The sequence below is a fragment of the Sprattus sprattus genome (genome assembly GCF_963457725.1).
Source record: "Sprattus sprattus genome assembly, chromosome: 12".
NCBI classification, from domain to species: Eukaryota; Metazoa; Chordata; class Actinopteri; order Clupeiformes; family Clupeidae; genus Sprattus; species Sprattus sprattus.
The window spans coordinates 24,223,316-24,250,921 of record NC_137910.1 but is presented as its reverse complement, the minus strand read 5'-3'; the positions used below and the strand labels follow the sequence as shown (position 1 = coordinate 24,250,921).

Here is a 27,606-nt window from a genome sequence, read left to right as displayed (position 1 = left end):
TAAAAGCAGTGTGACGCTACACTTCTGTAATCCCCTGTAACGGTGTGAACCCTCAGTGACCCTGCTTTATTCTGTATAGTATGCTTGGATGGTAGAAATGGAATTAGAGGAAGTGAAATTCTTTTACTTAGATTGTGATTAAACGCATAGTAACAGAAATAAGTTTCCTGCCGAAACCTGACCATTGAATACTTATTAGTTAAGGAGTGCATGACTCCATATACTGAACTTATAACGTGGATCTCATTGTCAGCAAATGTCATGCTCAACTTTGACTGTGATCTGGCCAAAGAAGAAGGTGGCCTGTCTCTCCTGAGAGGCGGTTGGACGGGGGAGTCTGTCTCCCCCTTGTGGCTGGGAGGGGACCTGCAGACAGTTTAGCCTCATGGGGCCTCTGTTCTCACAGCTACACCACAGGGTCGAGGAGGAAGAGGGGCCAGCTTGGACAGGCACATCATTGACAAACTCCCTACAACTTTCCAGAGAGGAGTTGAGAGTGAAGACAGAGGAGTATCTGGTGCCCCCCGGGGTGGGACTGGTGCCCCTGTGGCTAGGTGCAGCCTCAGAGCAGGGACTACCCTCCCTTCTGCCTTCCCCTTCTGCTCTCTCCTCCCCTCCTCTCCCTACCAGGCCTCCCAGCCTGGCCTGGATCTTCTGCTGAAGGCTCCTAAGTGCCCCCTGGAAGCGCTTGCTGAGCAGGGCGTAGAGCAAGGGGTTGATGTCAGAGTTCAGCAGCACCAGCCAATAGGAGAAGGTAACGGCAGAGGGCGGGACCAGGCTGGAGGGCAGTGATAGGGCTTTCTCGGTGGCCTGCACCATGGCCACGCCGATGTAAGGCGTCCAGCACAGGAAGAAGGCAGCTATGACCATAAAGAGACGTCTGACGCCATGCGAATGGCCCTGGGAGGGGAGGGTGGGATTCTGGGGCTGGTTGCTGCTACTCTGGAGCTGGGCAATGAAAGTGTGCAGTCGGTCCGAGCTGGAACTGTTGCTGGTGCTGGAGCCCTGAGTGCTGGACTCACTACAGGAGTGCATGGCTGGAGAATCAGATAGAGAAGACCCAGACCCACCCCCACCCATGGGCCCCTCAGTCAGGAACCCCCCATTAAGATAATACACCAGGCTGGATGGAGCATGGGTGTCCTGGGCTGTGTTGGTGTTGGGTAGGGACACAGTAGGGCACCTCCTGTTGCGGTTGAGCTGATCCTCCAGGTTGTGGATCCTCCGAGCGTGACTGCGGGCCACGCGCACGATCTTCACGTAGCAGAAGAGGATGACCGTGGCGGGCAAGAGGAACGTGAGGGTGGCCATGAAGATGGTGTAGGTGGTGCTGCTGGACCAGTTCACGGCACAGCTGAACATGGGGCCCACGTAGTCCACCGTGCCCCAGCCCATCAGGGGGGGGCAGCTGGTGAGAGCCGCCTGAACCCAGATCCAGAGAACGGCTGTCCCAGTCCGCCAAGCTGTGCAGCGTGAGCTGTAGCGCAGGCAGTCCACTATGGAGTGGTAGCGGTCCAGAGCGATGGCAGCTAGGGTCAGAACAGAGGCAGTGCAGTACACCGATGAGGTGTAGCCCACATACAGACACAGATCCTGTGAGCAGACAAGATCAATAATTACATTAGTTAAATTAACAATTCATTTGTCCACACTTACTTAAAAAAAATATATAAGTTATCTTAATCACACATAAATTAAATGAACTAAGTGAATGATTATTCATTAGGCTACACATTGAAACTCACAAACAGATCTACTAACAGTGCACTCCACCCAGCCATTGTTCATGAGGGAGACAGCAAGAAAAGGCATGACACCAATTCCCACCAGGAAGTCACTGATGGCCAAATTAATTATGAGAATTGACGTCACACAGTGGAATGTCTTCGTAGCGGCGACAGTCAATATTACAAGGATGTTGCCTATGAAAAATAGAGGAATGAATTTGACAAAGTTAAAAAAGCACTTAGGGTATTTTTTGTGAATTTTTTAACAATACCTATGTAGACTCTTCCAGAATCCTTATTATTTAAAGTACATAGATAATAATTTTGGTATTTTCAAGTTGAATGGGTCTTAAAATATCTTAGCATGTGACTATGAAGACGATACTTTACATAATACACACGCAATCAAAAAAATAAACAATCAGTTCCTCTCATCCCTGTGGCAGGTGGGGCAGTTTAAAGTCACCTGTCACGGCTCCAACACACATCAGCACCATCAGCACCTCCAAAATTAGTTTGGTCCTAGGACTGAAGTTCAGACGTAACGCCGTCAGATTTCTAGCAAGTCGCATCTCACTAATCAGAGGATCGCTCTGATCAAGCCACCGATACTCCAAAGGATCCATCTCAATACAGCCGCATTCACCCTGTCCGAAAGATGATGGTGTCAGAGTTTAAGCACTTGCCCACAGACCTGGAGTATTTTAAAATTCAAAACACAATCTTGATGTAAATCCATGCCATCGAATGTGCTTTATCGATTCTGTCACAATATACCCCGGTTTTATCCGTCGATTAAAGTTTCTTCTTATGCTGTCTATATTACCAAAATTACTAGTGTTATATTTACTTTCCCCTTAGCCCAATTTGACCCTCTAAACGGTAAAGCTGCTACCAACGTCTCCAGCCTCACACCTGCGCAGGGAACTAGGCGTGGCGATAAGGTGGGTTCTAAATCACCTCGCTAAATGCGTTCATCACAGGGTTTTGCCATTGAACCAGTTGTTTAACGTCTTCATGAATAGGGCTCTGGTTGCACTCTTGCATGTAGAGTATGAGGAGCCTTTCAATACCTTTGTAACTCAACCGAAAGCTCAAATGATACAAATAGGACAGATTATATATAACTGAAAAGCAATATAAGGAATTGCATTTGTAGAATAGTTTATTTATTTAAAATACAACACATAATCAGTCATTTAAAAAAAAAAAAACTTTTGTGTACACAGTTTGTGTCAAAGTATAAGCCAGTTCAATAAGGCAAATTAACAAGCTCTACTCTTCAGTCACAAGATGTGCCCTGCCAAACCCTGCACAGGCTGGAATATTCTAATGTCATTCTTGGGATGGGTCTAGCTGAGGGTTCACTTCATTATCTCTCTCCCTTCATATAACGAGCAGGTGAAGGAGAGGAGGTGGAGAGGAGAGGGGGAGGACTGAGAGGAAGAGAGAGAGAGAGGGGGAGGAGAGAGAGGTGAAAGAGAGCGAGAGAGAGAGAGAGAGAGAGAGAGAGAGAGGGAGGGAGGGAGGGAGAAAGGGAGGGGGAGCAGGAGGTATTTCAAGCCTGAAATGAGCAAGTCATGGGGGAAATAAAGCTGTCCTAATCATATCCACTCTGCCCACAGCGGACCCAGCCCAGCCTGCTGTGGCCTTGTTTGTCAAGATTACAGGAAAACAAACGACCGACTTCAATGTCACGCGCAGTGTATAGCAAAAGCACAGCAACGATTGGATTCCTAACCACAGGTGAAAATCCAATCATGAGTCAGTCAGTCAGGGTCCTTTGTTGGGGGGGGGGGGGTGAGTTGACCTTGGGCCAGGAACACAGCACACTTCTCCTGTGTGGCAAAATGTATTCAGTTGCTGGAAATCTCATTCAAAACCAAAACAAGCAGTATGCAGTCTAGAATTGGTACTGCATTGAGTGGTGTGGTTGAACGAGTTAGAGGTTTAGTCCATGATCGTAGTCATTTGTGAAGGTCTTTGTGGTGGGACTGACTGAGAGGGGGTGTGGGGAGCGGTGGGGCAAGGGTAGATTCACTGGGTGGGGTGCAGGTGCTGGCGTGTGTACTCCCACACCAGCAGGGCGGCGCTGACGTGCACATTGAGGGAGCGAGTGACGCCCTGCTGCGGAATCTCCACACATACATCCAGCAGCTGCAGTAGGTTGGCAGGGATGCCTTCTCTCTCATTACTGTTGGGTGAGAAAAGAGAGTGGGAGGGGGGGTTAAAAATGTGAGAAATAAAGGTTCCGTCCACAGTTCTAATCACACTTTTTGTCAAATTCATCAAATTACTCCTCACAGCCTTGACCATTCAATGTGTGCGCTCTAAAAAACACCTCCAGGTTCGTACACAGCCCTGGCTCTGGGACACAAACACAGCGGCTTTGACTAAGCCATAATCAATTCCCACCAATCAAAATGTTCCTTCGGGAGCACTAAAGGGAGGGGTGTAATGTCGCAAATATCGACAACCTTTCTCCAGAATCATGGATTGCATTCTAAAGCTTATACCACCCAAATGCAACTGGGAGAGATTAATCTTATACGATACAGAGCTTTGTCCCAGCGCTTTGACTCTACAAATAAACGATTCGTTTTTCCATCACATAATGCATTTGAGATATTATCTCAAGTCACAATGCAAATTAGTTGAGTTGAGAATTGAGAGATAGAGAGGCAGCTAGTGGGCACGAGAGACAGACACAATCACCAATTATTTCCCCAAGATAATAATATAACTTAAATACATAATTTGAATGGCAGAAATCAAATACACACTCCCCCTTATGTACTGACTAACTGCAGTATGGGGCTGAAAGCATGAGCGCTCTCTGGGAATGTCCAGTTGGGGTGGGCTGAGGAGGGATGGGCCGGGTTGGCTGGGGCAGCAGCACTTTAATTAGATCTAATGCAGGATTACGCTAGAGCCCTCCAGAGACCACGAGAGGGCTGCCTCCACCTTGTCTGGCCTTGGACATCGTGAAGCCGTAAAGACAGAAAAGGCCCACAAGATGAAGAGATTCAAAAAAGAAACAGCTGTTCTAATGCATGAGAGTAGTGCGTCTGGGTAGATGTGTGTATGTGCCTCTGTGGGGTGGAGGGATTGCTGCTCTGTGTGAATGGAACATTTCTGTACGTGTGTGTGTGTGTGTGTGTGTGTATATGTATGTCTGTTCCTGTGGGAGGGAGGGTTTACGCCATAGAAAGAAAAGCCTCCATCACACACGCTCACAAAACACACACATGCAATCAGGGAAATTCATGCATCTCATTTTACACAATAATGTTTACACACAGACCACGGTAAACACACATCAGTGGATGCTTTAAGGAACTGGTTGGGTCCTTTCTGCTCCCTCAAGTCTATAAAGTTTGTCCTCTACCAAGGTCCTCTGCATGCCATAATCAGGATGCTGTGATGTGTCATCTGCTTCATCTCTTAAAAAAATATCTGTGATGTATGGCTGTGCTTGTATGTGTGTGTGTGTGTGTGTGTGTCTTTCTGTCTGTACTTGTTGTGAGCATGTGTGACAGTATTTGTGTGAGCGTGTGAGGGTGTGTGTCTGGGTGACAGTGTTTCTGTGTGTGTGTGAGAGAGAGAGCGGGAGCTCCCTGGAGAGAGCAGATTAAAACAGAGGCACGCCAGGACAGGTCTGCCCGGTGCAGCAGGAGGCAGAGGTGAGGAAACAGCCCTGTTGAGAGCGCCACTCAATTAGTCTGATTACAGTAAAGAGCCCTGTCAGCTCCCACGGTGGCCTGTGTGTGGCAGACACATGACGACGGGCAGTGTGTGTGTGTGTGTGTTTGTGTGTTTGTTTGTTTGTTTGTTTGTGTGTGTGTGTGAGTGAGTGTGTTTGTGTGGAAGGGAGAGAATGAGTAAGTGTGTGTGAGAGAAAGAGAAAGAAAGAAAGAAAGAAATGCATGTGTATAGGGTGTGTGTGTGTGTGCGTGTGTGTGAAAGAGACAGAATGCGTGAGTTTGTGTGTGTGTGTGTGAGTGAAAGAGAGAAAAAAGAAAGAAAGAAAGAAAGAAATGCATTTCTAGATCGTTCCTACTGACCGCCAGAGGCGGTGCTTACAGCACATGGATATTATCACACGGAACGTGCAGGTCGAGACTTAATAACAACAAAGTCAAACGTGACCTGGGTGACGTCACCCGGTGACCCCGTGACAGGGGTTAAGACACCGGTGAACCCAGGAAGCGATCTCTTTCACTTCTCGCATTTGCGTTTGCAGGTTTGGAGATTGTTTGTAGAATGAAGCGCCGAAGTTTCGTACCTTTTGGTTGGGGCCGTGATTTCACCCCCCAAAGAGACTGTGTTTTGGTCATCTGGATTATATTTATTTTCACTGTTTATTTCGCCGTTGCGCCGCCTTTATAGAGTGCTCTCGCTCGGCTGGGGCTGGCTGCCTGGCCCTCCGAAGCGGTGTGTCCCTCGCCGCGGGAGGCTGCCTTGGCGTTGCATTGGAGGTAAGGTTGTTTTCTTACCAGTTTATTTGTAGCGGTGTTTCTCGCCGCTGTTTGATTTATTAGCGATATTTAGTGGCGCCTGGCACCCTTTTTGTTGCCTTGTAGCTACCTTGTTTGTAGCCTTCTTGGTTTGCCTGTGGGCTGCCCTTCTTATTTAACTAAGTTTACCTTAGCTGTACTACCGCTGACTATTGGGGTGTGCTCGCCCCTGTGTTCTGTTGCCGCCTAGCTCTTCATTTTGTGTTAGTTATTGATAACGTAGCCTTTGTTATCATTATTTTGATTCTGATTTGGTTGCTTGCAGGCTTAGTCTAGCATAGCTTGTTTGACCCTTGTTATTTTTTGTAAACCTAATAATATTGTTGGGGTGCTCTCGCCCCTGGGTGTCTTGTGGCCTTGGTTATCTCTTTGTTTTTTAAGACAAGAAATACTGTTGGGGTGCTCTCGCCCCTGGGTGTCTTGTGGCCTTGGTTGTCGTTTTATATTAAGACTAAAAACACTGTTGGGGTGCTCTCGCCCCTGGGTGTCTTGTGGCCTTGGTTATCTCTTTGTTTTTTAAGACAAGAAATACTGTTGGGGTGCTCTCGCCCCTGTCCTCTCTCGTCAGCTTGTCCTTTCCGGTGCCTTCGCCTGACTGGTTGACATGGAGTATCTTCACTGCTGCGTGAGCTGCCGGGCGAATCTCGAGATGGAAGACGGGCATCGCGAGTGCCCCTCCTGTCTGGGTCTCGGCCACTTACAGCAGGGCTTGACCGACCTTGCCTGCGCTGACTGCATGTGCCTCAGCATGGAGGCACGGACTGCCAGGCTTGCACTGGTGGCTGCGCCACAGGAAGCTTCCCTGACCCCGGCGGGGCAGGGCGCCGTGTCTACTGCAGCGACAGTGCCCAGCAGGCGCCGTGGGGTGGCCTCACGCCCCGCCTTCAAGGCGCATGAGTCACGCTCGGTCCCTTTGGCGGCGAAGGTCCGCAGGATGTCTGCTGACTTGGAGGAGATGAAGGCCCTGTTGGCTCGCCTTCCACCTCCGGCGGACGGTGGTACCCCTGCGGCTGACCAGCAACCCGCGCGCACGCCACCGCCTCCCAATCTGTCACCGGCCGCCCGCGGCCTGGACGAGGTGTCCATCCTGGCTTCGGAGAGCCTGGATTTTGATGGGTCTGGGGCCACTGACTCTGCCTCCCAGGCTGGCTCCCGGGCCACCAGCCATGGCTCAGTGGCAGTGTCGGAGTGTGGGCACTCCACCATTCAGCCCGCCTTGAAGGCCGTACTGGCCCGCCTGGGGTTGGACTCGACCCCGGCGGGCCAGCCTCAGCAGAGCGCCTTCTTTAGAGGCTCCACGCAACCCTCCGCGTTGGCCGTGCCGCCCTCGGCCCCCTACATCCAAGAGCTTCAGAGATGCTGGACGGACCCCAGGCGTTTTTCGCACCTCCCTAGCGAGTGCAGGGCTCTGGCGGAAATGCAGGATGCCCCTGCGTATGGCCTCCAGCAGATGCCCAACAACGAGCCGTCTATGGCGGCATTGGTCCTGTCCCCCAACGAGGCTCTGCGCCCGGACGCTAGGTGTCCCCGCGCTCAGTGCCGCATCACAGATGATCTGCTTGTCCGGAGCTATGACACGGCGGCGCGAGTGGGGCGCCTTAGCAACTCCACGTCCCACATATTGTTGGCCCTCTCCCAAACATCTCAGGGGACGGCCGTGGGCTCTCAGGAGCTCTGCGAGGCTGCGCTCCAGGCCTTCGCCTATTCAGTGCGAGAACTGGGAAGGCTAATGTCCTTCTTGACCCTCGCCCGCCGCCAAATTTGGTTAGCACAGTCGCCGCTGGCGGAGCCGGACAGGAGGGTCCTGCGCTCTCTCCCTGTTGTCCCCGGGGAGTTGTTTGGCCAAGCCGCGCAACAGGCCCTGGACAGGAGCGTTCAAGTCGTCCAGGCACGGGAACAGTATGGCGGTCTGCGCCAGCTTCCCCAATGCGGCAACGCGGCTTCAACCTCCAGGGGGCCCGCGCCGGCGCAGCAATTTCGGAGGCCGCGATATCGGCCACGTACCCGCCAGGACTCAAGGCGGGCCGAGGACTCAAGGCGGGCCGGGGACTCAAGGCGGGCCGGGGACTCAAGGCGGGCCGGGGACTTTCGCCGGCCCTACACATCTCGGGCCCGCGGCGCCGCTCCCTCCACCCAACCAGCCCCTCGTCGCACCTATGATGACAGACGGGGGCGATCTGGACGACGCTGACGTCGTCGCGCCGGCGGTCGGCTACTTCTCCAGCGAGCAGCTCCGACGCTGGAGAGAGCTGACCTCGGACCCCTGGGTGCTGTTGACCCTCGAAGAAGGTTACCGCATCCAGTTCGACCGCCGACCGCCGAGATTCCAAGGGGTCCGGACCACCACCATGGCCTGCCCGGAGAAGGCCCTCGTCCTCCGGCAAGAGATCTACAGCCTCCTGGAAAAGGGTGCCATCTCTCCAGTCGAGCGGAGCAAACGGCTAGGTGGGTTTTACTCCATTTATTTTCTTGTCCCAAAGAAAGACGGCGGTATCCGCCCTATACTGGACCTGAGGGCTTTGAACTGCCATCTGAAGATCCTACGGTTTCACATGCTCCGCACTGTGGATGTTTTGCACAGCATACGAGCGGACGACTGGTTCACCGTGATCGACCTGAAGGATGCTTACTTTCACGTCCCGATTGCGCCACACCACAGGCAGTTCCTGCGGTTTGCCTTCGAGGGGCAGGCGTACCAGTTTCGTGTCCTGCCCTTTGGCATAGCATTGGCCCCCCGGGTCTTCACCCGGTGTGTGGCGGCGGCATTGGCGCCGCTCCAGGCCCAGGGCTTCTGATCCTGCCCTACCTGGACGACTGGCTGATGTGCTCCCGGTCGGAGGCCCAGGCCCGCTCCGATGTCGCACATGTGCTCTCGCATGTTGCGGAGCTGGGGCTCAGGGTCAACCTGAAGAAGAGTTTGTTGGTTCCAAGCCAGGAGTCTGTGTTTCTCGGCATACACCTGGACTCAAGCTCGTTGAGGGCTACTGTCTCTCCGGCCAGGATCGTCGGCATCCACCGGCTGCTCGGACGCTTCAGGCGTGGCAGGTCACTCTCCCTCAGGTCCTTCCAACGCCTCCTCGGCATGCTGACTGCTGCCTCTTCGCTGGTTCCGCTGGGGCTGCTGGAACTGCGCCCGCTCCAGAGGTGGCTGAACGACCTCCGCCTCCACCCGGCCTTGCACGGGCACAGACTGGTCAAGGTCTCCTACACCTGCGACAAGCTCCTCCGTCCTTGGAGGCAGAGGGCTTACCTCCTGCAGGGTGTCCCCCTGGCTGCCGTCCCTTCCCGGCGGGAGGTTGTCACCACGGACACCTCCCTGGAAGGATGGGGTGCGGTCTGGCAGTTCCGGATGGCCAGAGGCCGCTGGAGTTCTCTGCAGCGGCGGCAGCACATCAATGTGTTGGAGCTGCAGGCTGTCTTTCTCGGCCTGCAACGATTCCTCACGGGCCTGGCCGGCAGACACGTTTTGGTGAGGTCTGACAATTGCACGGTGGTGTACTACATCAACCACCAGGGTGGCACCAAGTCCCTCCAGTGCTTGAGAGTGGCCCAGCGTCTGCTGCAGTGGGCCCATCGTCGTCTCCTGAGCCTCCGGGCTGCGTATTTGCCAGGGGCCGCCAACAGTGCAGCGGATCTGCTGTCCCGGCGTGGCCCCGATCCCGGGGAGTGGCGGCTCAACCCAGCGGTGGTCCTCGCCATCTGGGACCGCTTTGGCAGGGCAGAGGTGGACCTCTTTGCTTGCCAGGAATCGACACACTGCTGCCCCTTGTGGTTCAGTCTCCACGGCCCCAGTCCCCTGGGCCAGGACGCACTGGCACATGCATGGCCGTGGCGACGGCTTTATGCGTTTCCCCCGCTACCACTGTTAGTGCAGACTCTCCACAGAGTTATGATGGACCGTCATTCGCTTCTGCTGGTGGCTCCTCGGTGGCCGGGGAGAGTGTGGTTTCCTCAGCTGCTACAGCTTTTAGATGGAGACCCCTGGTGCCTGCCGATGAGGCAGGATCTTCTGTCTCAGCTGGGGGGCCAGATCTGGCACCCGGATCCGGCCCGGATGCAGCTCTGGGTTTGGCCCTTGAGGGGCCAGACCCCTTACTAGGGCTTTGCGAGCCGGCGGTGGTCAACACCATTGCCAGCTCGAGGGCGCCCTCCACCAATGCCCTCTACGCCAACCGGTGGAGGCTATTCTCCGATTGGTGCCTGGCGCTGGGCGTGGAGCCTACACGCTGCCCCCTGCCTACTAGGGATGGGCATAATTAATCGACGATCGATTAATTGATCATTAAGAATTTCGTCGATGACATTATTTTTTCATCGATAAAACTAATGCACGTTCTGTTGCGTAGTGTGAGTCTTGAAGGAATGCAATGGATTTCGCTATGTGGCAGCAATTAAAATGTTTCCAAACAAGGGCAATGTTTGAAAAAACTACTCAGTTACCTTCAAGTTTCCGTGTCTTTCAAAAGTAAACATGAAGAGGTCACGGCGTGTAGCGTGGGACCATTTTGATAAATAAAAAAAAATGAGCGAAGCTGTGTTTAAGTACAACTCGGCCACAAATCAAATGATGTACCACTTGAACAACGCATATCCGACCATGGTTAGTGACAGTACACAACTAAGTAAGTATTAAACATTTGGAACCCACCATATTTATCAGCACTGTTGGAAATAGCTACAGCTTCCATCACTTAGCTTACCGTGGCTAAGTTAGCATCCCTACCTAACCTAGGATTACTGGCGAACTTGGCTTGAAGGATTCCAAAAGGTAGCCAAGCTAGCTTAATGGTTGTTTTAAAAACGTGTGCTTTAACAGTTAGTTACTAGTTTTCAATACCTTCCAGGGTTATTGTTTCTGGTTAGAAAACCGGGGAATGACATAGCTTGAAATTGGCACTGGTCAAGAATCATCTTAAAAGTTGACGTTTACTATCAGCTGTTATTCTAAGCACCTGGACTTGTAGGTTTAGGGCTTAACTATTAATATTCTCTTTAGCGGTGAATTGAATGGCTTGTCGATAATACTGTTACTGGTTGTTTTAATGGAGCTTTGTTAATTAGCCTAATTCATTGTTAGGTAGGCTAACCGAGTAAGTTGTGTTTATGAGCACCGTCACCGGCTTCTAGCTGTCGGCGCCGCTGCTTAGGAGTACAGCAGCGCATATTCTTCAAGTGTAACCATTAAACGGATCCGGTTTAACTGCCACAAGAGTTGTCAATCTTATAATAAAGATATCATTGAGGAACACGCTGTGTTTTATCTTTTTTCATTTCATTTTAATATAGCCTATAAATAGTGCATGTTTGATATAATTTTTTTAATGATTAATCGAAAATCGATCGTTAATTCTCCCGACGATCGATTACGACAATTTAATCGAATGCCCATCCCTACTGCCTACCATTCTGCGGTTCCTTCAGTCACTGTTTGACAAGGGTCTTGCACCTTCCACCATCAAGGTGTACGCTGCTGCCATCTCTGCACATCATGCCAGGGTTGACGGATGTACTGTGGGATCCCTTACTTTGGTGGCTCGCTTCCTCCGGGGCGCTCTCCGTCTGAGGCCCCCCCGGCGGGCCCAGGTGCCCACGTGGGATCTGCCTTTGGTGCTGCAGGCTCTCTGCGATGCGCCATTTGAGCCCTTGCTGACAGCAGAGGTTGCATGGCTCTCCATGAAGACGGCGTTCCTTCTGGCTATTACATCTGCCAAGTGCGTTGGGGAATTGCACGCGCTGTCGGTTAGTGGGGACTGCCTGCAGTGGCACCCCGGCGACAGTGGGGTCACTCTGTGGCCTAACCCCTCTTTCCTGCCGAAGACCCTCTCTTCCGGCTTTGTTAATCAGTCTCTCAGCCTGTCTGCGTTTGCAGCAGATCAGGGGGAGGTCAGAACTTTTATGCCCTGTTCGTGCCCTCAGGATGTACGTGTCTCGTACTGAGGGCTTCCATCTGAGTGATGCCCTGTTCCTGCGCCACACCGGACCGAGGAGGGGCTGGCACTCTCTAGGCAGAGACTGTCCAAGTGGATAGTGGAGGCCATATGGCATGCCTACGGGCACAGTGGCTCCACGGTTCCTCGGGATGTCCGGGCGCACTCCACTCGTGGTATGGCGGCCTCCTGGGCTTCACTGAGGGGCGTGCCCCTCTCTGACATTTGCAGCTCTGCAGCGTCCAGCTGCACGTTCACGCGGTTTTACAGGATTAATGTTGTCCCTCATAATCCTGTCCCGCTGGCGGTGGTTCCTGGCCCGTCCCAGCAACACTGAGTACGGGTAGGCACTCCTCGTGACTTTGTTGGTATTGGTCATCCATGTGCTGTAAGCACCGCCTCTGGCGGTCAGTAGGAACGATATAGAACAATGGTTATGTATATAACCACGGTTCTATGAGTTCCGGATGACCGCCAGAGCCTTGGCAGTCACTCGGAGTCTATGCGAGAAGACTTGCCAAGAGATCGCTTCCTGGGTTCACCGGTGTCTTAACCCCTGTCACGGGGTCACCGGGTGACGTCACCCAGGTCACGTTTGACTTTGTTGTTATTAAGTCTCGACCTGCACGTTCCGTGTGATAATATCCATGTGCTGTAAGCACCGCCTCTGGCGGTCATCCGGAACTCATAGAACCTTGGTTATATACATAACCATCGTTCTATAGGGTGTGTGTGTATGTGTGGGAGTGTGTGTGTGTGTGTGTGTGTGTGTGTGTGTTAAGGTGACCAGACGGTTTCCGGGGACAGTCCCCGTTTACAAAGATACAACTGTTACACTGTTTTCAAAGTGTTTACGTGTCTGGACTGAAATTGTCCCCGGATTTTGTCACAGAAATCTGATCACCTTAGTGTGTGTTGTGTGTGAGAGAGAGACAGAGTGAGAGAGTGAAGTCCTTCAGAAGTGAGTGAGTCTTTCAGAATTGTTTAATGTCTATGTGAAGCCATTTAACATAATCCAAGTGGCTGTGATCACTCTGAAACAGCAAACCATGTTTCCTGGTTGCTATGGTTGCCTAGTGGCTATGCTAGCTAACTAGCTAAGAAAACTTCTGTTTAACGGTAAACTGTTTAACTGGTAGCTTATTATCTAGCTGACATTACAGTCTCCTTGATTTAACTAAGAAAATTATGACAGGAAGGGGTAGAAACCCTCAGGGTGCTTATGCAGCTTTTCTGCTTGGCCTTTAAATATCTATGTTTAACTTAGCAGCAAATTTGTTAATATTAACACAGCCTAGCAACTGCCAACTGTTAAGATGGTTTCCTAAACTAGAGATTGCAAGGCAAGTTTATGGCTACTTTTACTTCCCTTGCAGAGGTTTGCGCTCCGTAGCATCCCGTTAAATACATTCAGGTGGGAATCCATGACCTCCATGACTTTAGCGTTATGGAAAACTGAGTGTATAAACTGTGTTGTTTTTACCTGACACATTAAGGGGCTTTGGTGAAAGGTGCTTCAGGGTACGTGAGTAGATGTGTGCAGAGGGAATGTGCGTGTCTGTGTGCGTATACAGGATATGAGTGCGTGCTTGTAAGTATCTGTTTACAGTGGTGTGCTTTACTGCCTTCACTTCTCCCCCAAACTCTGCACTTGGCTGCAATACTGCATGTTCAGGAGCTGTGCACTGGCATAGTAAAGCAGTAAGACCTGACAAGCACAAACTGCTTACACATCCATTCTGTGTCTGATGATGCAGCAGCAGCAGCAGTAGCAGCAGCACACACAGCAGCCCTTTCCCCATGAAATTAGATATTTTTCCTAATCATCGGGGATAATCTGGGGCCTCTGCTCCTGCTGCTGCTGTTGCTATCTTGGGTGGTGTCACGTGACTGGCATCTCTTTACCCCAGCAGCAGGAGAGTCTTCTCTGGGAACTGGTAGTCCTGCAGGCTCTGGCTGTTGGCTGTCTGCTCCACTCCCACGATGCAGTAGCCCTCCAACTTCTTCCCCTGCAGGAAGGCTGATAAGTCGGCAGGCTTCACCTGAGAAGAGTAATGAGGGCCGCTTACTAGGAGTCTCAGGGAAGCCCTTATTTTTGCCTAACACAATCACACTTCCTCTACAGCCTCTCTACGCAGTATATTACCAAAATACATGACACTTTGCCATCTACCATTAAATAAATGATCTAAACATATACTGAAGTGAATGATCGTATGAGGTATAAGCTTCCAGTGGGACTATGCTTGTCCTGGTGCTATACTGTACAATGCAGACAATAATTGAAGTCAATAAAACTAATTACTAACTACCAATGAAAATACAATTAAAACAAATCAAAGGGGATTTGAGAGAGGGTCTGTGTGTCTGTTGCTGTATTCTGTAAGTTAATGTTCTTTATTGTGCTGTGTAAGTATGAACTTGCAGTGGGACTATGTTTTTGCTTTGGCTAACTGGTGCTATGTTGTACAGTGCAGGCTATAAAGAAGGCACCAGAACTACAGTTATAACCAATGAAGATATGAATTAAGGCAATAAAACTAGTTATAACCAATGCAGGCTATTAAGAAGGGAAAAAAACTGGAGTTATAACCAGTCCAAGGGGATTCAAAAGAGGGCCTGTCTGAATTGTATGAAGTACAAACCTTTAGTGGGACTGTGTTCATTCTTTGACTTACAGGTGCTATATTGTACAATGCAGACAATAAAAAAGGCTTTAAAACAACAGTTATAACCAGTCAAACACCGCTCCTGAGAAGGCCTGTGTCTGTCTGTGTCTGTCTGTCTGCCTGTCTGTTGACCTGTCTGTGTCTGTCTGTCTGTGTCTGTCTGTCTGCCTGTCTGCCTCACCTCCAGCAGCGGGAGCCACAGCTCCGAGGAGACGCTCAGAGCCTGGAACTGCTTGTCGCTGACATGGCGGAGGCTGTCCAGCACCAGAGCGCTGGCTCCGAAGATCTCGCAGGTGCGACACAGCCCTGTGATCAGACAAAACAAAAAGATACGGGGGTAGTGGGTTCAGGCTCACACCTTCTGCCACAGGGGCTTTGTGTGGCTTTATGTGGATTCTGTTATTGCGAAATTTCCAAACAGAACTTAATCAAATGGTAGAGCAATATACAAACAGAATGTAACAGACTCGGAGCAGGCTGAACATACAGACCAATCATTATCAGCGGCAATGACGCAACACCACGTACAGGCACCATTCTCAGGGCCCTGATGATAAACAGCGCTCGCAGGGCAGTCGTGCAGTAGCGATTGACAGAGTTACTCATTTTCATCTATTCATTTTTGGGGAGGCCATTGTTGGGAGTCAATATTGGCTTTTATAATGGGTCTTCCCGTGAATAAACCAAATACATACAAGCCAATCAAGATCATAGCAACATACTGATAGGCTATGGCACAGCCCAAAATACACCTTTTATGACAGTTGCCTGCCTGTATTTATCCAAGGCCACGGAGAGATTGAAGTTAGAGCTTTTTGCACGTATTTTGGTCCGTGCAGTGTTTGCCTGATGAGAGTGGTAGGTCATAGCACCTGAGCCTAGCAACAAATCCAGCAAGACACTTTAGAGCCGTGTGAGAGCTCTCACAAGTTGGCCGGCAGACAAAAACACACCTTTGCCAAGAGACTCATGGTTAATAGGCATGAAAATTGCCCTTAAGTGGACTTTAAAGCAAGGAACAAAGAATCTTTAGTTTGCTTAAGTTGAACTGACTAAATTGATGGTTTTCTGCTACAGCCGCATTTTCAGTCCGATGTTTAGCAAATGGTTTATTGATAAACTTTAAAGGTGCAGGACCCTGAAAAGTTGACTTCAGAGACTCTAAATAATCACCGATGTGTACATTTTTAAACAAATGATGTGTACACGCTAGTGTGATTTATCTGGGAAGTTAACCATCATTGTTATGTATGACACTCATTCTGACTTTTGGTTGCAGCCAATGATGAGGCTCCCGCTTGCTGCCTCTTATATTCAATCTAACACACGTTGTCAGTTCTGATTAAAATCACATTCTGACAGAGATGATTGATGAGCATCTGGGGATGCCACAGGCTCACAGTGTGGGGGGTGGAGGGGTGTGGGGAGACGACCCACTGTCGTGAACATATCTTTTCCCATACCTCCGAGGTTGGTGGGCTTGTCGATGAGCGAGGCGACCACCAGGAGGGCACTGGTGAGTTTGCCCAGGCGCAGCGCCCTTTGCTGGGCTGCGAGCTGCGGCTCCTGCTCGTGGAAGCTCAGCTTCCAGGCGGTGATCTTCTTCTGCACATCCGCCAAGCGATCCTCCGGCTCCAGCTCACCTGTACAGGCAGACGGCAGCTCAGTGCACGAGAGTGGAAACGCTATGCTCACATTTGAACTTATATGCTATTGCATGCTACTGCAATACCAACACAAACACATTACATACATGTATACAACACAAAATATATGCACTGACTTGGCATGCGTGTTTATACCAAGGGCTTCACTGAAACAGAACACGCCTATGCTGACTATGTGGGCTTAGTCAGGCATTATCAATCAATTCAGCTCAAAATGCAACATCATTCTGACATTTCTCCACCTTTCACTGTAGATCAGAATATGTTGCAGTAATCCGATTTGTCCTCAGGGGCAGTTAGCTATCAAACACTGAGACAGGAAATGCAGCTGCAAGACATTACTATGCCTAGATGCTGCTCGTTTATGCTCTCTGCTGCTACCCACTGGCCGTACCTTTGTCCTGCTGGATCCAGTCTCCAGAATGCATCTGGCTAAGATCTGGCACTGGGTTCCTCACAGGGAGCGAAGAGTCTGCTGAGAACACCGCCATCTTCTCAAACTTCCACGGAGGTATCCATTCATCGTCTGACAGTTCAGACAAGCGGGGGAATGAGTAGAAAATGGTCTGAGAAGAGAAACAGAATATAACAGAAGGGAAAGGATTGTGAATTTCCTGAAGTAAAGGGGCGTGGAGAGTGCACATGTAATGAATATCTGCCACTTCCACCAAGAATAACATTCAGTAACAATATTAATTCAGTAAAACGGTAATGCAACCTACCTCCACGCTATAATCCCTAAGTGGTTGGAATGCACTGAAGAAGAAATGCTCCTGTATCCTGGACCAGTTCTTCATGGCATTTCTTCAGAGAAACAATTGTTGTTAAACACATACACACACGCAGGCACGCACGCACGCACGCACATATACATACAGAACTCACAACTCAAATTCTGCTGCCGTATTGCATACAGTCACCGTCACAGACAAGTACATACAAGCACATGTATACCCAAAAAACCCATCCACGAACTCACCCTGAGTTCTGCATGGCCTCTGCCTGGTTCAGACAGGCCTGGATGATGGTGGCCAGCCCTCCCAGAGCGCCCGCGCCGCCCAGGGCCCCTTCAGCCGCGGCCCGGGCACCCTCCAGTCCCCACACCCGCTTCAGGGCCAGCAGGGCGTACAGACGCACACTGAAGTTATGGCTGAAACACCACAGTAATATCACCTCCAGGGCTTTACGCCACTGTCCTGCCTGGGAGACGGAGAGAAAGAGAGGGGAAGAGAGAAAGGAAAAAGAACAGAGAGAGAGAGAGAGAGAGAAAGAAAGAAGTAGAGAGAGAGAGAGAGAGATAGAATGAAATAAAGACGAAAGACACAAAGAAAATAATACATGTACAGTATTTCTATTGGTCAGCAGTGCATATTTCCTGTGCAGGTTTATGGTGGAACATCTAACATTCTCTACAAAGCTGGAGGGGCAGAGTGTATGTGGTCCAGACTACACCTCTCTCTCTCTCCTCTCTCACCTGGTCTTCCAGCCTGGGCAGCAGGATGCTCATGTGTACCAGCACTGACAGGAAGGTGCAGATACTAGTCTTAGTCTTCTCTTGGTCCTGAACACAGAGTAGAGGGGAGATAGGTTACCATTACAACATGTACTCACAAAACCTCAACCCTGAGTGTGAGTGTGAAAGTGCATTGATGTGTGTGATCGTGAGAGTGAGAGTGAGTGTGAGTGTGAGTGTGTGAGTGTGAGTGTGAGTGTGAGTGTGAGTGTGAGTGTGAGTGTGAGTGTGAGTGTGAGTGTGAGTGTGAGTGTGTGTGAATGGTCTTACACCACTAAAGCAGGCCCAGAACTGGTCCATATGCGAGGGGTTGTGGTAGAGCATGAGCACCATTGCCCACTCTATGAGGTACTTCACAGAAGCCTGGTTACTGCTGAAGCCCGCCTCAAAGGCGTAGCCCAGAAGTGTCCCCACAACAAACTCCTGCGGACAGACACAGACACAACAATGCACAGGAGTCATATTGGAGAAGCCAGGGACGGTGTGCTGTGCTGCACAGAAGGAGAGTGATGGGTGAAAAAACAACACCTGCGTAGACAGAGGAGGAGAGAAAGAAGAGAGAGAGAGAGACAGAGAGAGAGAGAGAGAAAGAGAGAGGAAGAGTGAATGAAGAGGACTGATGAGAAATATAGAAGCTGTCTCACCCTTCTCAGTTTGGGCAGCAACAACAGCAGGGTCTGCCACACCCTGTTCCTTATGCGGTGTTGCAAAGAGTTGCTATAGTAACGTGCTTTTGATTTGGCTATCCCTTTATCCTTTCAGAGTGAGAGAGAGAAAGGGGTTCAGGGAAGGACGGGGGGGTGGTAAGAGATATTCACACACCATATTAGAGGAAGGTAAAAAAAATGCTGACAACACACTCATTGAAACATATTACATAACCTACACACACATACATACATACACACACACACAAACAAGACAATAAGTCAAAGTTTCTCATGTGAGCCCACAAAAAAAACACCTTCTCCACTAATTGCAGAACCAGCTTCTCTATGAGTGCCTGGTGGAGCTCATTGGATGGTTGCAGGCGGCTGAGAAAGGCTAGCACACAAACACGTGGGAACTGCTCATCTCTGGCAAGAAAAAGACAAGAGAACAATGTTAGAATACTTTTATATTACACATACTGACAACTAAGCCTATAACAACTGAAGTATTTTCATGTTTTCATTTCCTCAGGCTCGGACTGGCTCACCTGGTAATAGCCATGTTGGAGGTACACTGATCTCCAATCCGCTCCACATAAACCTGGACTTCCTGTATCAGCCTTTGGAAACAAGCTAACTGTTAGCACAACTCACACTGATACCTGAATGTTATGGGGGGGGGGGGGGGGGGACACAAACACTGTTGCTTTAGGCAGCAAGGACAGGAGAGGACACAGGACGAGTCAAAAGGCAAGTGAATGGTGAAATCCACGATTTTAATCCAAAATACTTTTTGGGAAATTCAGTGAATTGCTCCTCATACTTCTCTAGCTGTCCATCCTATGTGTGCGCTCAGAAAAACTCTGGTGTTCACACAGTTGTGGCTCTGTAATTAGACAACAGACAAAGGGGCTGGAACGAGCCATACAATATTCCAGGCAACAACATTGCTTCAGGAGCATGGAAGAGAGGCGTGTATCGAGCTCAAATCTCAACAACTTTTCAAAGACAAATCGAATCGTGGAATCGTGGACTGCACCTTTAACTCGTCAGAGACATGAGATGAGAGGACAGGTGAGTAGAAAAGAGGCTACATCATCACCTCTGGTCTCTCCTAAACACAGGCCCATGCAGGCATGCCTCCTTCAGGATGTCCAGGTGTGTGAGAGCACTGGAGAACCGTGCGTCATCCCGAGATTCACTTCCTGGGTCAGAAGGCAGCCAGGTGAGGCAGCAGTGGCTGATGAGGGTGTTGAACACGCCAGATTTGACCTCCGACAGCTCCATCAGCTCACAGCCAATCTGGGCAAAGAGCCACATACTCATGTTACTATTCATGGCACATCAGTTACTACATCATTTATACATTTATGAATCATTATCATTTGAGAAACTGTGTACAACTGACAGTATAACTATAACAACATTATGAGTCATTTTTGGAACATTTATTTTGAGTTTTTTATGAGTCACTGAATCGCTCTTCCATCTCTTGCTTCCATCTGTTGGTCTAGATTGGTCAACTTAGTCTCAGTATTTGTGAAACTACATCTCACTGTGCTTTTATTTTATTTTATTTTCTCTCTTTGTACATTATCTCCATCGTATCCTAGCCTGGGCCTCCTGACCTGCTGTATGGTGGTGGTGAGCATGGGGGCCTGTTCTGGGGTCAGATCCAAGGCGGCTCTGTGGAAGGCCAGCCGTACGAACGCCTGCAGCGCAGGCCAGAAGTCATGGGAGTTGCTGCTTAGCCCCTGCACCACCTTCCAGCTGAGAGCCACCGCCTCCACGCAATGATTCTCCTCGCACACTGCCATCTTGTGGACAGAGAGTGTTAGTGCCGTGATTTTTAGGACCACTCACTTTATCACAATATATTTATCATGGATGAGGACAAGCCAGTTCATATGGGCAAAATCACGTGGAAATTAAACATTTTAAACAATAAGTGCAAAAATTCTCAAAAAGGAATGAAAAATGCTTATACACTCCTATTAACATAACACATTTCAGACTACAGATCAGTAACAGAAATAAAAACCATGTTTTGTATGAATGCATGAGATGAGGTTCTGCCAGGGGTCCTCTCCTGTCATCTTCACTGTAATAAAAGCCTGAGATGTATCCCCAAGCCTCATGTAGTGGAATGTGTGTGGAGCCAACCTGTGGCAGCACAGAGGCCATGAAGTCCAGTACAGGCAGCACCAGGTCACTGGGCAGCAGAGAGAGGGCCTCCACCGCAGCCTGCAGGGCCACACGGAGCCCAGGGGCCTCCAGGGGGCTCAGGGGGACAGCAGCCTGCTGCAGGAAGCTCAGACAGGTCCACTGGTCACCAATGAAATGGGCAGCAACACGGCCCCAGTCTCGAAGCAGGAGGCTGTCATCAACATCACTACAGAGATAATAATAACACACATCACTGACAATCCACAATTATTATAAAACAGTGATAAATATCAGAAAACTTAAACTATGCAATAACGTTATTAATATATTAATGATACTAATTCATGTAACCAACATCCTACTATGTTAACACAATTGTTCCATATTCTGTAACCTGCTCAATACAATGCAGAAAGAGAAGAGCTCCGTGTCCTACAAACCTTGCTGTGGCCACGGGCTTTAGCAAGGCCTGGTTGAGGTGCTCAGGGCGGTAGAAGTGTTCTCTGAGGGAGCCTAGAGACAGGCTGGCATTAAACACTTTGCCACGGGCCACCTCACACAGCAGAGAGAGCACTGCCATCGCCACCGCCCTCTGCACCTGCCCGCGGACAGAGGGCACCTGTGGAAACACACATCCAGACATGAAGAGACATAAACACACACACACACACACACACACACACACACACACACACACACACACAGAGAAGCACAGTTTGTTATTCTTTGCGGGGATAGTGCTCACTGCAGATTTATAAGAAACAAGAAAAGTGTTTACATTAGCTGTCTTGTGGAGGCGTCCATACACAGAGAACGTCAAGGGGGAAAAAAATCATCTTTAATCATTAAAGCTCAGGAGAGCAGCATAAATTGAACCTGCCACACATAATCAGCACCTCTTCGTAACACAACAATATGCTCATTTCAAGAAAACTAACCCTAGCTCGCTCCTTCAAACCTTAAAAGAACCATTAAAAACACTCTAACTGCGGGGAGATATGAGGGAGGCATTTCTTCAGTAAGCGCTCTGTGTGGTGTGTATGGCAGGGACTGGCTGTGTGTGGCGTGTATGGCAGGGGCTGTGTGTGTGGTGTGTGAGGTGTGTATGACGGGGGCTGTTTGTGTGGTGTGTATGGCAGGGGCTGTTTGTGTGGTGTGTATGACGGGGGCTGTTTGTGTGGTGTGTATGACGGGGGCTGTTTGTGTGGTGTGTATGACAGGGGCTGTGTGTGTGGTGTGTATGGCAGGGGCTGGCTGTGGGGTACCTGCTCAGGGGGCTCGCTCAGGATCCTCAGGCTACCCGCGCTGAGGCCGGGCAGGAAGCTCTGCTGCATGTTGCCATGGTACCACGGCACCCCGCTGAACTCCTGCAACAGCTCTCTGAGCACAGCCAGATACAACCCCGCACGCTCAACATCACACACCTGACAAAGACACAGGAAGCAGGGAGGAGGAGACTCAGACAGGAGGAACGAAGACACCGTGGGAGAGAGCAAAGGAGAACCAGAGAAAAACGCATGTGGCCAGTTTGCACAGAAAGACAGGTTGGCATAAAGACAGGTTGGCATCTAAATAGACAGACAAACAGACAGATTGATGGAACAATATACTGTAGATGAATAAAGGCAGAAGGAGATAAATAGAGAGTTTGGAGGCTCACCTCTTGCAGCTCCCCAGTCAGCCTGCGGGCGATGAAGTTCTGAACCGGCTCCACCACGGTCAGCACCAGAGCTGACACCGTGGCTGCTACACAATCACCTGGGTCAGGAAAACAACAACCAAAACACCAAAACATGAATGTGGGAACATGAAAACAGTATGGGAAGTAAGAAGGAAACAGTCAATCTTGCCACACTCCCATCCCCCCACACATTCACACAATCAATAAACAAATAAAAACACTCACACACATACAAACACAAACACACACACACACACACACACACACACACACCTGCGTTGGTCTCTGGGTCTGTGCCTGTGCGACTCCTCCGCAGCTTGAGAAGGCGTAGCAGCAGCTGCAGGCTCTTGTCACTCTTCCGCAGGGGCAGGTAGAGGCTGGTGCTGAGCCGACGCAGGACGTCCAGTAGGGGGAGCAAGAGGCGCTCGAGGGTCTCCTGTGTACGGCCGTCTCTGCCTGGACTCTCCTCCACGTCTGCTGAGAGGAGGATGGCCAGGGCCAGGAGCTCTGCTTCCCCGCTGTCTGGCAGGCTGTCTGTCTGCTCTGTAAGTAACACAATACTCAGTCATTTATGCAGACATGGATTTGACCCTTCCCCTTCACGCTCTGGGGCCTAACTGCTACTGTTCACAGGTTCACACTACAGCTCTGCAGGTAGGAGTAGCTGTTAGGGCCATCTTCAGGTTTATGAAGCACCCACTCCCAGCTACCACAACACCAGCTTAGCTGAGTCAGCTTACCACACAAGTGTTATATGTGACCTTTAGTGCTGCGTATATAACTTCTCCCAAAGGTCACACTTTTTACACCATGAAGTTATACACAATATTCTCTTCAAAGAGAAGCAATAGACCTCTGTATGTTTGATGGTTTCTACTCCATTGCCATTCATTTCCACTGACAGTCTGTTCTTGGCTGTGAAGGGCCTCCTCCCTGATCTTGCTCCCCCTCTCAGACACTCACCTGTGCTGGCCGGTACGGTGAGGAAAGCCTCCAGTCGGTGCTGGGTGTAGCTTTGCAAGGAGGTCACCTCCACCTCTGTGGCTGCACTGGTCAGCTCTGCCTCCTGTGGCGTCATAGTGCCTGATTTCCCCATGGCTGACCTGAACTTGCCTTTATTGTTAGCAAACCAGTCACAGACCTGAGTAGACGAATTTAAAATAACGGATTTAGGATACCAAGTTAGTTGTTGAAATACAGATATGTGTAAGCTATGGTTTACTGACATGATTAAACTCATGTTTAGTTCCGAGACACAAGTTCACAACATTCTTGGAGAAAGTAAAATATTCTGCCATATTTCTAGAGCTCTACCTCTTTCCACAGTGCTGTTCCTCGGCACAGCGACTCATCGTAACGAAAGTGAACCAGGAAGCTAAACACGTCCTCCAGAGTCACTGCTTGCTATAGAAAAGCGACAGGGGGAATATGAGCCATTATAAGGTCGGGTTAATGCATACAGTCTATCAAAGGCAAATTCAGTGTCCTAAGCTGGTGAATCCATTTCCTATTTCCATAAAGTATAACATGGACATGGATAACATGGATTTCTTATCAAAATATATATTAGGTTTCAAACTCAGCAGAAATTATGACATACCACATCAGTCCAACAGAGGGCACTGTGGAGCAAGAAGCATTGAGCAGCACCTCTGAGCTGCACCTGGTGAGTGATCATGGTACAGCGCAGGACCTCCCTACAAAAGAGAGACAAATGGTTTACCAACCACAAACAACTTCACAGAAGTGCAAAAAAAGAATCAATCCAATGTATTCTGGTGTACAAGACTCCAACTTTGCTTAACTGATGAATTCTCATCCAGTGAAAATTCAGCGTCTGTTGACTGAAGTGAACTTTTTGCAATGTGCTCCAAATCACAAGATGCCAACCATTCAACCATTTCCAACTTCAATTTTGATCCCTTATTAATTCTACATTTGTATCCCAATCACTCAAATCGGATTCAGACTACCTCAGTGCCTGTAGCCCATCTGGGCCCAGTAGTGGGCTGGGAAGGAGTCGAGCTAAGGCCTGGGAGAGGAAGAGGAGGGGGACTGCACACCAGTGCCGAGATCCCATCCGCTGGATCAGCTGCAGAAGCACATAGCCTACACAACAGCAGAGCTGTTAAATATCATCCCCTAAACTTGCTGTATAATTTGGGCAAAAATTGTTAGTATGTGAAAGAGAGAGCGTGAGAAAGAGAGAGAGAGATAGAGAGAGAGAGAAAGAGAGGGAGGGAGAGATAGAAGAACTGGGACTTAGATATTAACATGAGCTGAAGAAGTAAAGAGACAGTTAGTGAAAGAGAGAGTGAGTGAAAGAGGGGGTGAATGAGTGAGTGACTTGAGTCAGAAAAGGCTGATATGAAAAGAAAAAATTGTGGGAATAGATGGACATAGTAATAGAAAGAGATTGGGAAGAAGATTGGAAAAGTCTTCCTAAAACCAGATAACAGTACAATGCATTGCTTTGTATGCACTACAAATAAAACTGGTTGAATTGGCATGGAATAGCCCAGAAGAGTGTGTCCACACCTGACCTCTGAGAGGTTTGACATTTTTCAGCATACCTTTGTTCTCTTCGGGTAAACTTCCAAAGAAGTTGACCAAGAAATCCTGAAGCTTCAGCCCAACTTCAGGACACTCCCCAATATTTTGATTGGTTGCCCTACAAATAAATTGCAAGAGCTGGTTATGATTCTTCTCTTTTAACGTAAACTCTTTCTATGTCGTTTTTCTATTTCTTTAGTAAAGTAGTATTTATTGTTGCACCAGGTTTTTTATTGCTCTTTGCTTGATTGTCTCTCCCTTGTACGTCGCTTTGGACAAAAGCGTCTGCCAAATGACTAAATGTAAATGTAAACATTAAAATAAACCACAGAATGAACCCGAACACCACAACAAAGTGCCTCAACATCAGAGGAGGTTCGATATCTTTCACAAAGGTAAGTGAAGGTTCTTCTAACCTGTGGTAGAGAGTGCTGTCAGACAAGACATCCATGAAAGGGCCAACAATGAACTAAAAAAAAGAAAAGCAGTGAGAATACAAAATGCATAAATCATGTTATTTACATCAGTAAACAAATAGCAAGCCACACTGTTCAAACTCCAATACAGGGGCTTTGGATGTATTCACAAGGCACAGATTTCAAACTTTCAAGTATATCTTTAAGAAGTTCAGGCATGAATTTAAAGATAGATTCAATGAGGAGCAATTTGCTAAATTTGACAAAAACTCCACTGGATTAGAGTCACGAACGGCACCTTTAACGTAGCTCACTCAATCTCACTCCTCTGGGTGTTAAGAGACAACCTGAGCATGGAAAGCGTGATTAAGAGAGAGGAGCATCAAACCTGTGAGAAAGCCAGGGCGAAGACCGGACACTTCAGCAGCTCTAGCTCCAGCAAGTGGTGCACTCCCTCCTTCATCACTGCTTTATTCTCACTGTGGAACATACGCTGGTACACACACAGCAACCATGAAGGGTGCACCAGGGCTGCATCTGAGAGAGGTGCACGCACACACACACACACACACACAAACACACACACAGAGGCAAATGTGGTTGTCATGGCTCATGGTGGAGTTGTATACGACTGAAGTGCTGAAGAAATTAGTTGGCTGTGGGAAACTCACCTTTCTTGCCGCTTGCTGTTGTTTCAATCAGTGTGTTAAGTCGGTTCAGTACAGGACGCACCACATGAATCTGGAAAATAATACATATAATATTGACTGCCATCCAGAGGTTAGGATTGGATATTTTTTCAACCAGAAAGACATCAATGCTACCTGATTTTCTTCCAGAGTCTCCATAACCAATACATAATCCTGCCAGAATTTCTGCAGTACTTGACTTTTGCTGGGTGTCCATCTAAAAAAGCACATCTCTTCAAAAGAACCATTAGTAAGCAAATTTTACCACTGGCTTCTTGACATTGACAGGAGAAGGAATTAACAGAGCACTATGACCTGTTGACTATGTTACATCTCACCTCCGTCTGACGATGGGAGAAACTGCATGTTCTCCGCCTCGGACAGCGCGACGCATTTCTTCAACAAGTACAGGGCTCGCTTGCGCACCACGTTATCTCTGTGAGTAAGTCCGGACTGAATAATTACCCAAAACGATTGTGACAATCTAGGGTCTGAGTGGTAGTTATGACGGTCATGAAGTAAAGACATTTCGCTAGGTGTAAAGAGGTAGTCTGACACGGCAATAAGGCACAATAATGTCCGAGCTGTCACGGTCATGTTCTTCTCACTTTCGTGCCAAGTGCATAGATCCAGCCATAGGCGCTGGAGAATGTCTGTTCTGCTTCTGTCATTAACACAGTTGAGAAGGGTAAATAAAACGCGAACGAGGATTTTTGACACTCGGTCATCAGACAGGACCTTCACTGCTGACAGAATGCATGATGTCAACTTTACTAACAACTCCAAGTCGGACGTCAATGAAGGTAGCAGAACCGCTAGAACCTCTACTGCTACGTCTATGTGAAACTGTCCTTTGCTTTGGGTGCAATCCTCCCCTTCCAAGCTCTGAAATACTGGTAAGGTGATCATAGTCAGCTTCTCTACCTCCACAGAGTCACAGAGGAGAGCTAAACAGCTGCTAAGCAGGCGACAGAGAGCATGAAGCGACTTCGCACCGGGCTCGTTTTTATGTGAACCATTTTCTGAGATTTGCCTTAAAAGCGGTATACACCTTTCCCATAAGAGAGCTCTCACTCTGGGCGATAATTTATCCCGATTCTCCTCAGAGCCTCTCACATTACATGCCTCAATCAGTATGTTAACAGCCTCAATCCTTTCCAAATCTGGCAACGAGTCTATTGGCCAGATAAACGATTCTAAAATATTGTCTGTGTAGGTGCAATTCGTTAAAATTTCATTTATCAAAAGAGAGGACATTCTGAATTATTGCACTACACACCCTACAAGATGCACTCCGTTGTTGAGACCCACGCTTTCCCCATACCACGACTTCCGGACACAGCTCAAAAATCTTTATCACACATGCGCAGACTGTCGAAATGTTCAGTGACGTCAAAAGCTCAGCGCGAGTCAGATCGGAGGATTCAGAAT

The 27,606-nt window shown here is 49.0% G+C and overlaps 2 protein-coding genes across 2 annotated transcripts; both read right to left on the bottom strand.

Annotated features, from left to right (window-relative positions):
- Positions 1-249: 249 nt before the first annotated feature.
- LOC308373587 (5-hydroxytryptamine receptor 1D) lies at positions 250-2,353 on the bottom strand (the record flags this gene model as incomplete). The annotated part of the gene is made up of 3 exons (XM_080849158.1): positions 250-1,593; positions 1,762-1,922; positions 2,194-2,353. 3 exons carry the CDS (start codon positions 2,351-2,353, stop codon positions 250-252), a joined length of 1,665 nt encoding a protein of 554 aa, XP_080705284.1.
- An 893-nt stretch (positions 2,354-3,246) lies between these two features.
- On the bottom strand, positions 3,247-27,433 carry tarbp1 (TAR (HIV-1) RNA binding protein 1). Its single transcript, XM_080848898.1, has 29 exons — positions 26,514-27,433; positions 26,311-26,408; positions 26,158-26,227; positions 25,875-26,023; positions 25,487-25,539; positions 25,091-25,188; positions 24,491-24,626; positions 24,118-24,214; positions 23,832-23,921; positions 23,481-23,658; positions 22,791-23,060; positions 22,497-22,594; positions 22,102-22,260; positions 21,277-21,455; positions 20,834-21,062; positions 20,299-20,487; positions 19,773-19,972; positions 19,219-19,290; positions 18,985-19,096; positions 18,665-18,775; positions 18,291-18,443; positions 17,982-18,068; positions 17,487-17,707; positions 17,230-17,311; positions 16,902-17,073; positions 16,304-16,483; positions 15,022-15,146; positions 14,077-14,213; positions 3,247-3,921 (listed from the first exon to the last, which is right to left on the bottom strand). The coding sequence occupies exons 1-29, from the start codon at positions 27,430-27,432 to the stop codon at positions 3,765-3,767; spliced, it is 4,821 nt and encodes a 1,606-aa protein (XP_080705024.1). The 5' UTR covers position 27,433; the 3' UTR covers positions 3,247-3,764.
- Positions 27,434-27,606: the final 173 nt, after the last annotated feature.

Bases quoted from the DNA above. Each gene is read 5' to 3' on its own strand.
- tarbp1 (XM_080848898.1), bottom strand. From the start codon at position 27,432: ATGTCCTCTCTTTTGATAAATGAAATTTTAACGAATTGCACCTACACA. The intron at 25,540-25,874 runs GTTTGATGCTCC...TCTTTTTTTTAG, and splicing joins TCGCCCTGGCTTTCTCACAG to TTCATTGTTGGCCCTTTCAT. The intron at 19,097-19,218 runs GTGAGCCAGTCC...TTTTCTTGCCAG, and splicing joins TCCAACATGGCTATTACCAG to AGATGAGCAGTTCCCACGTG.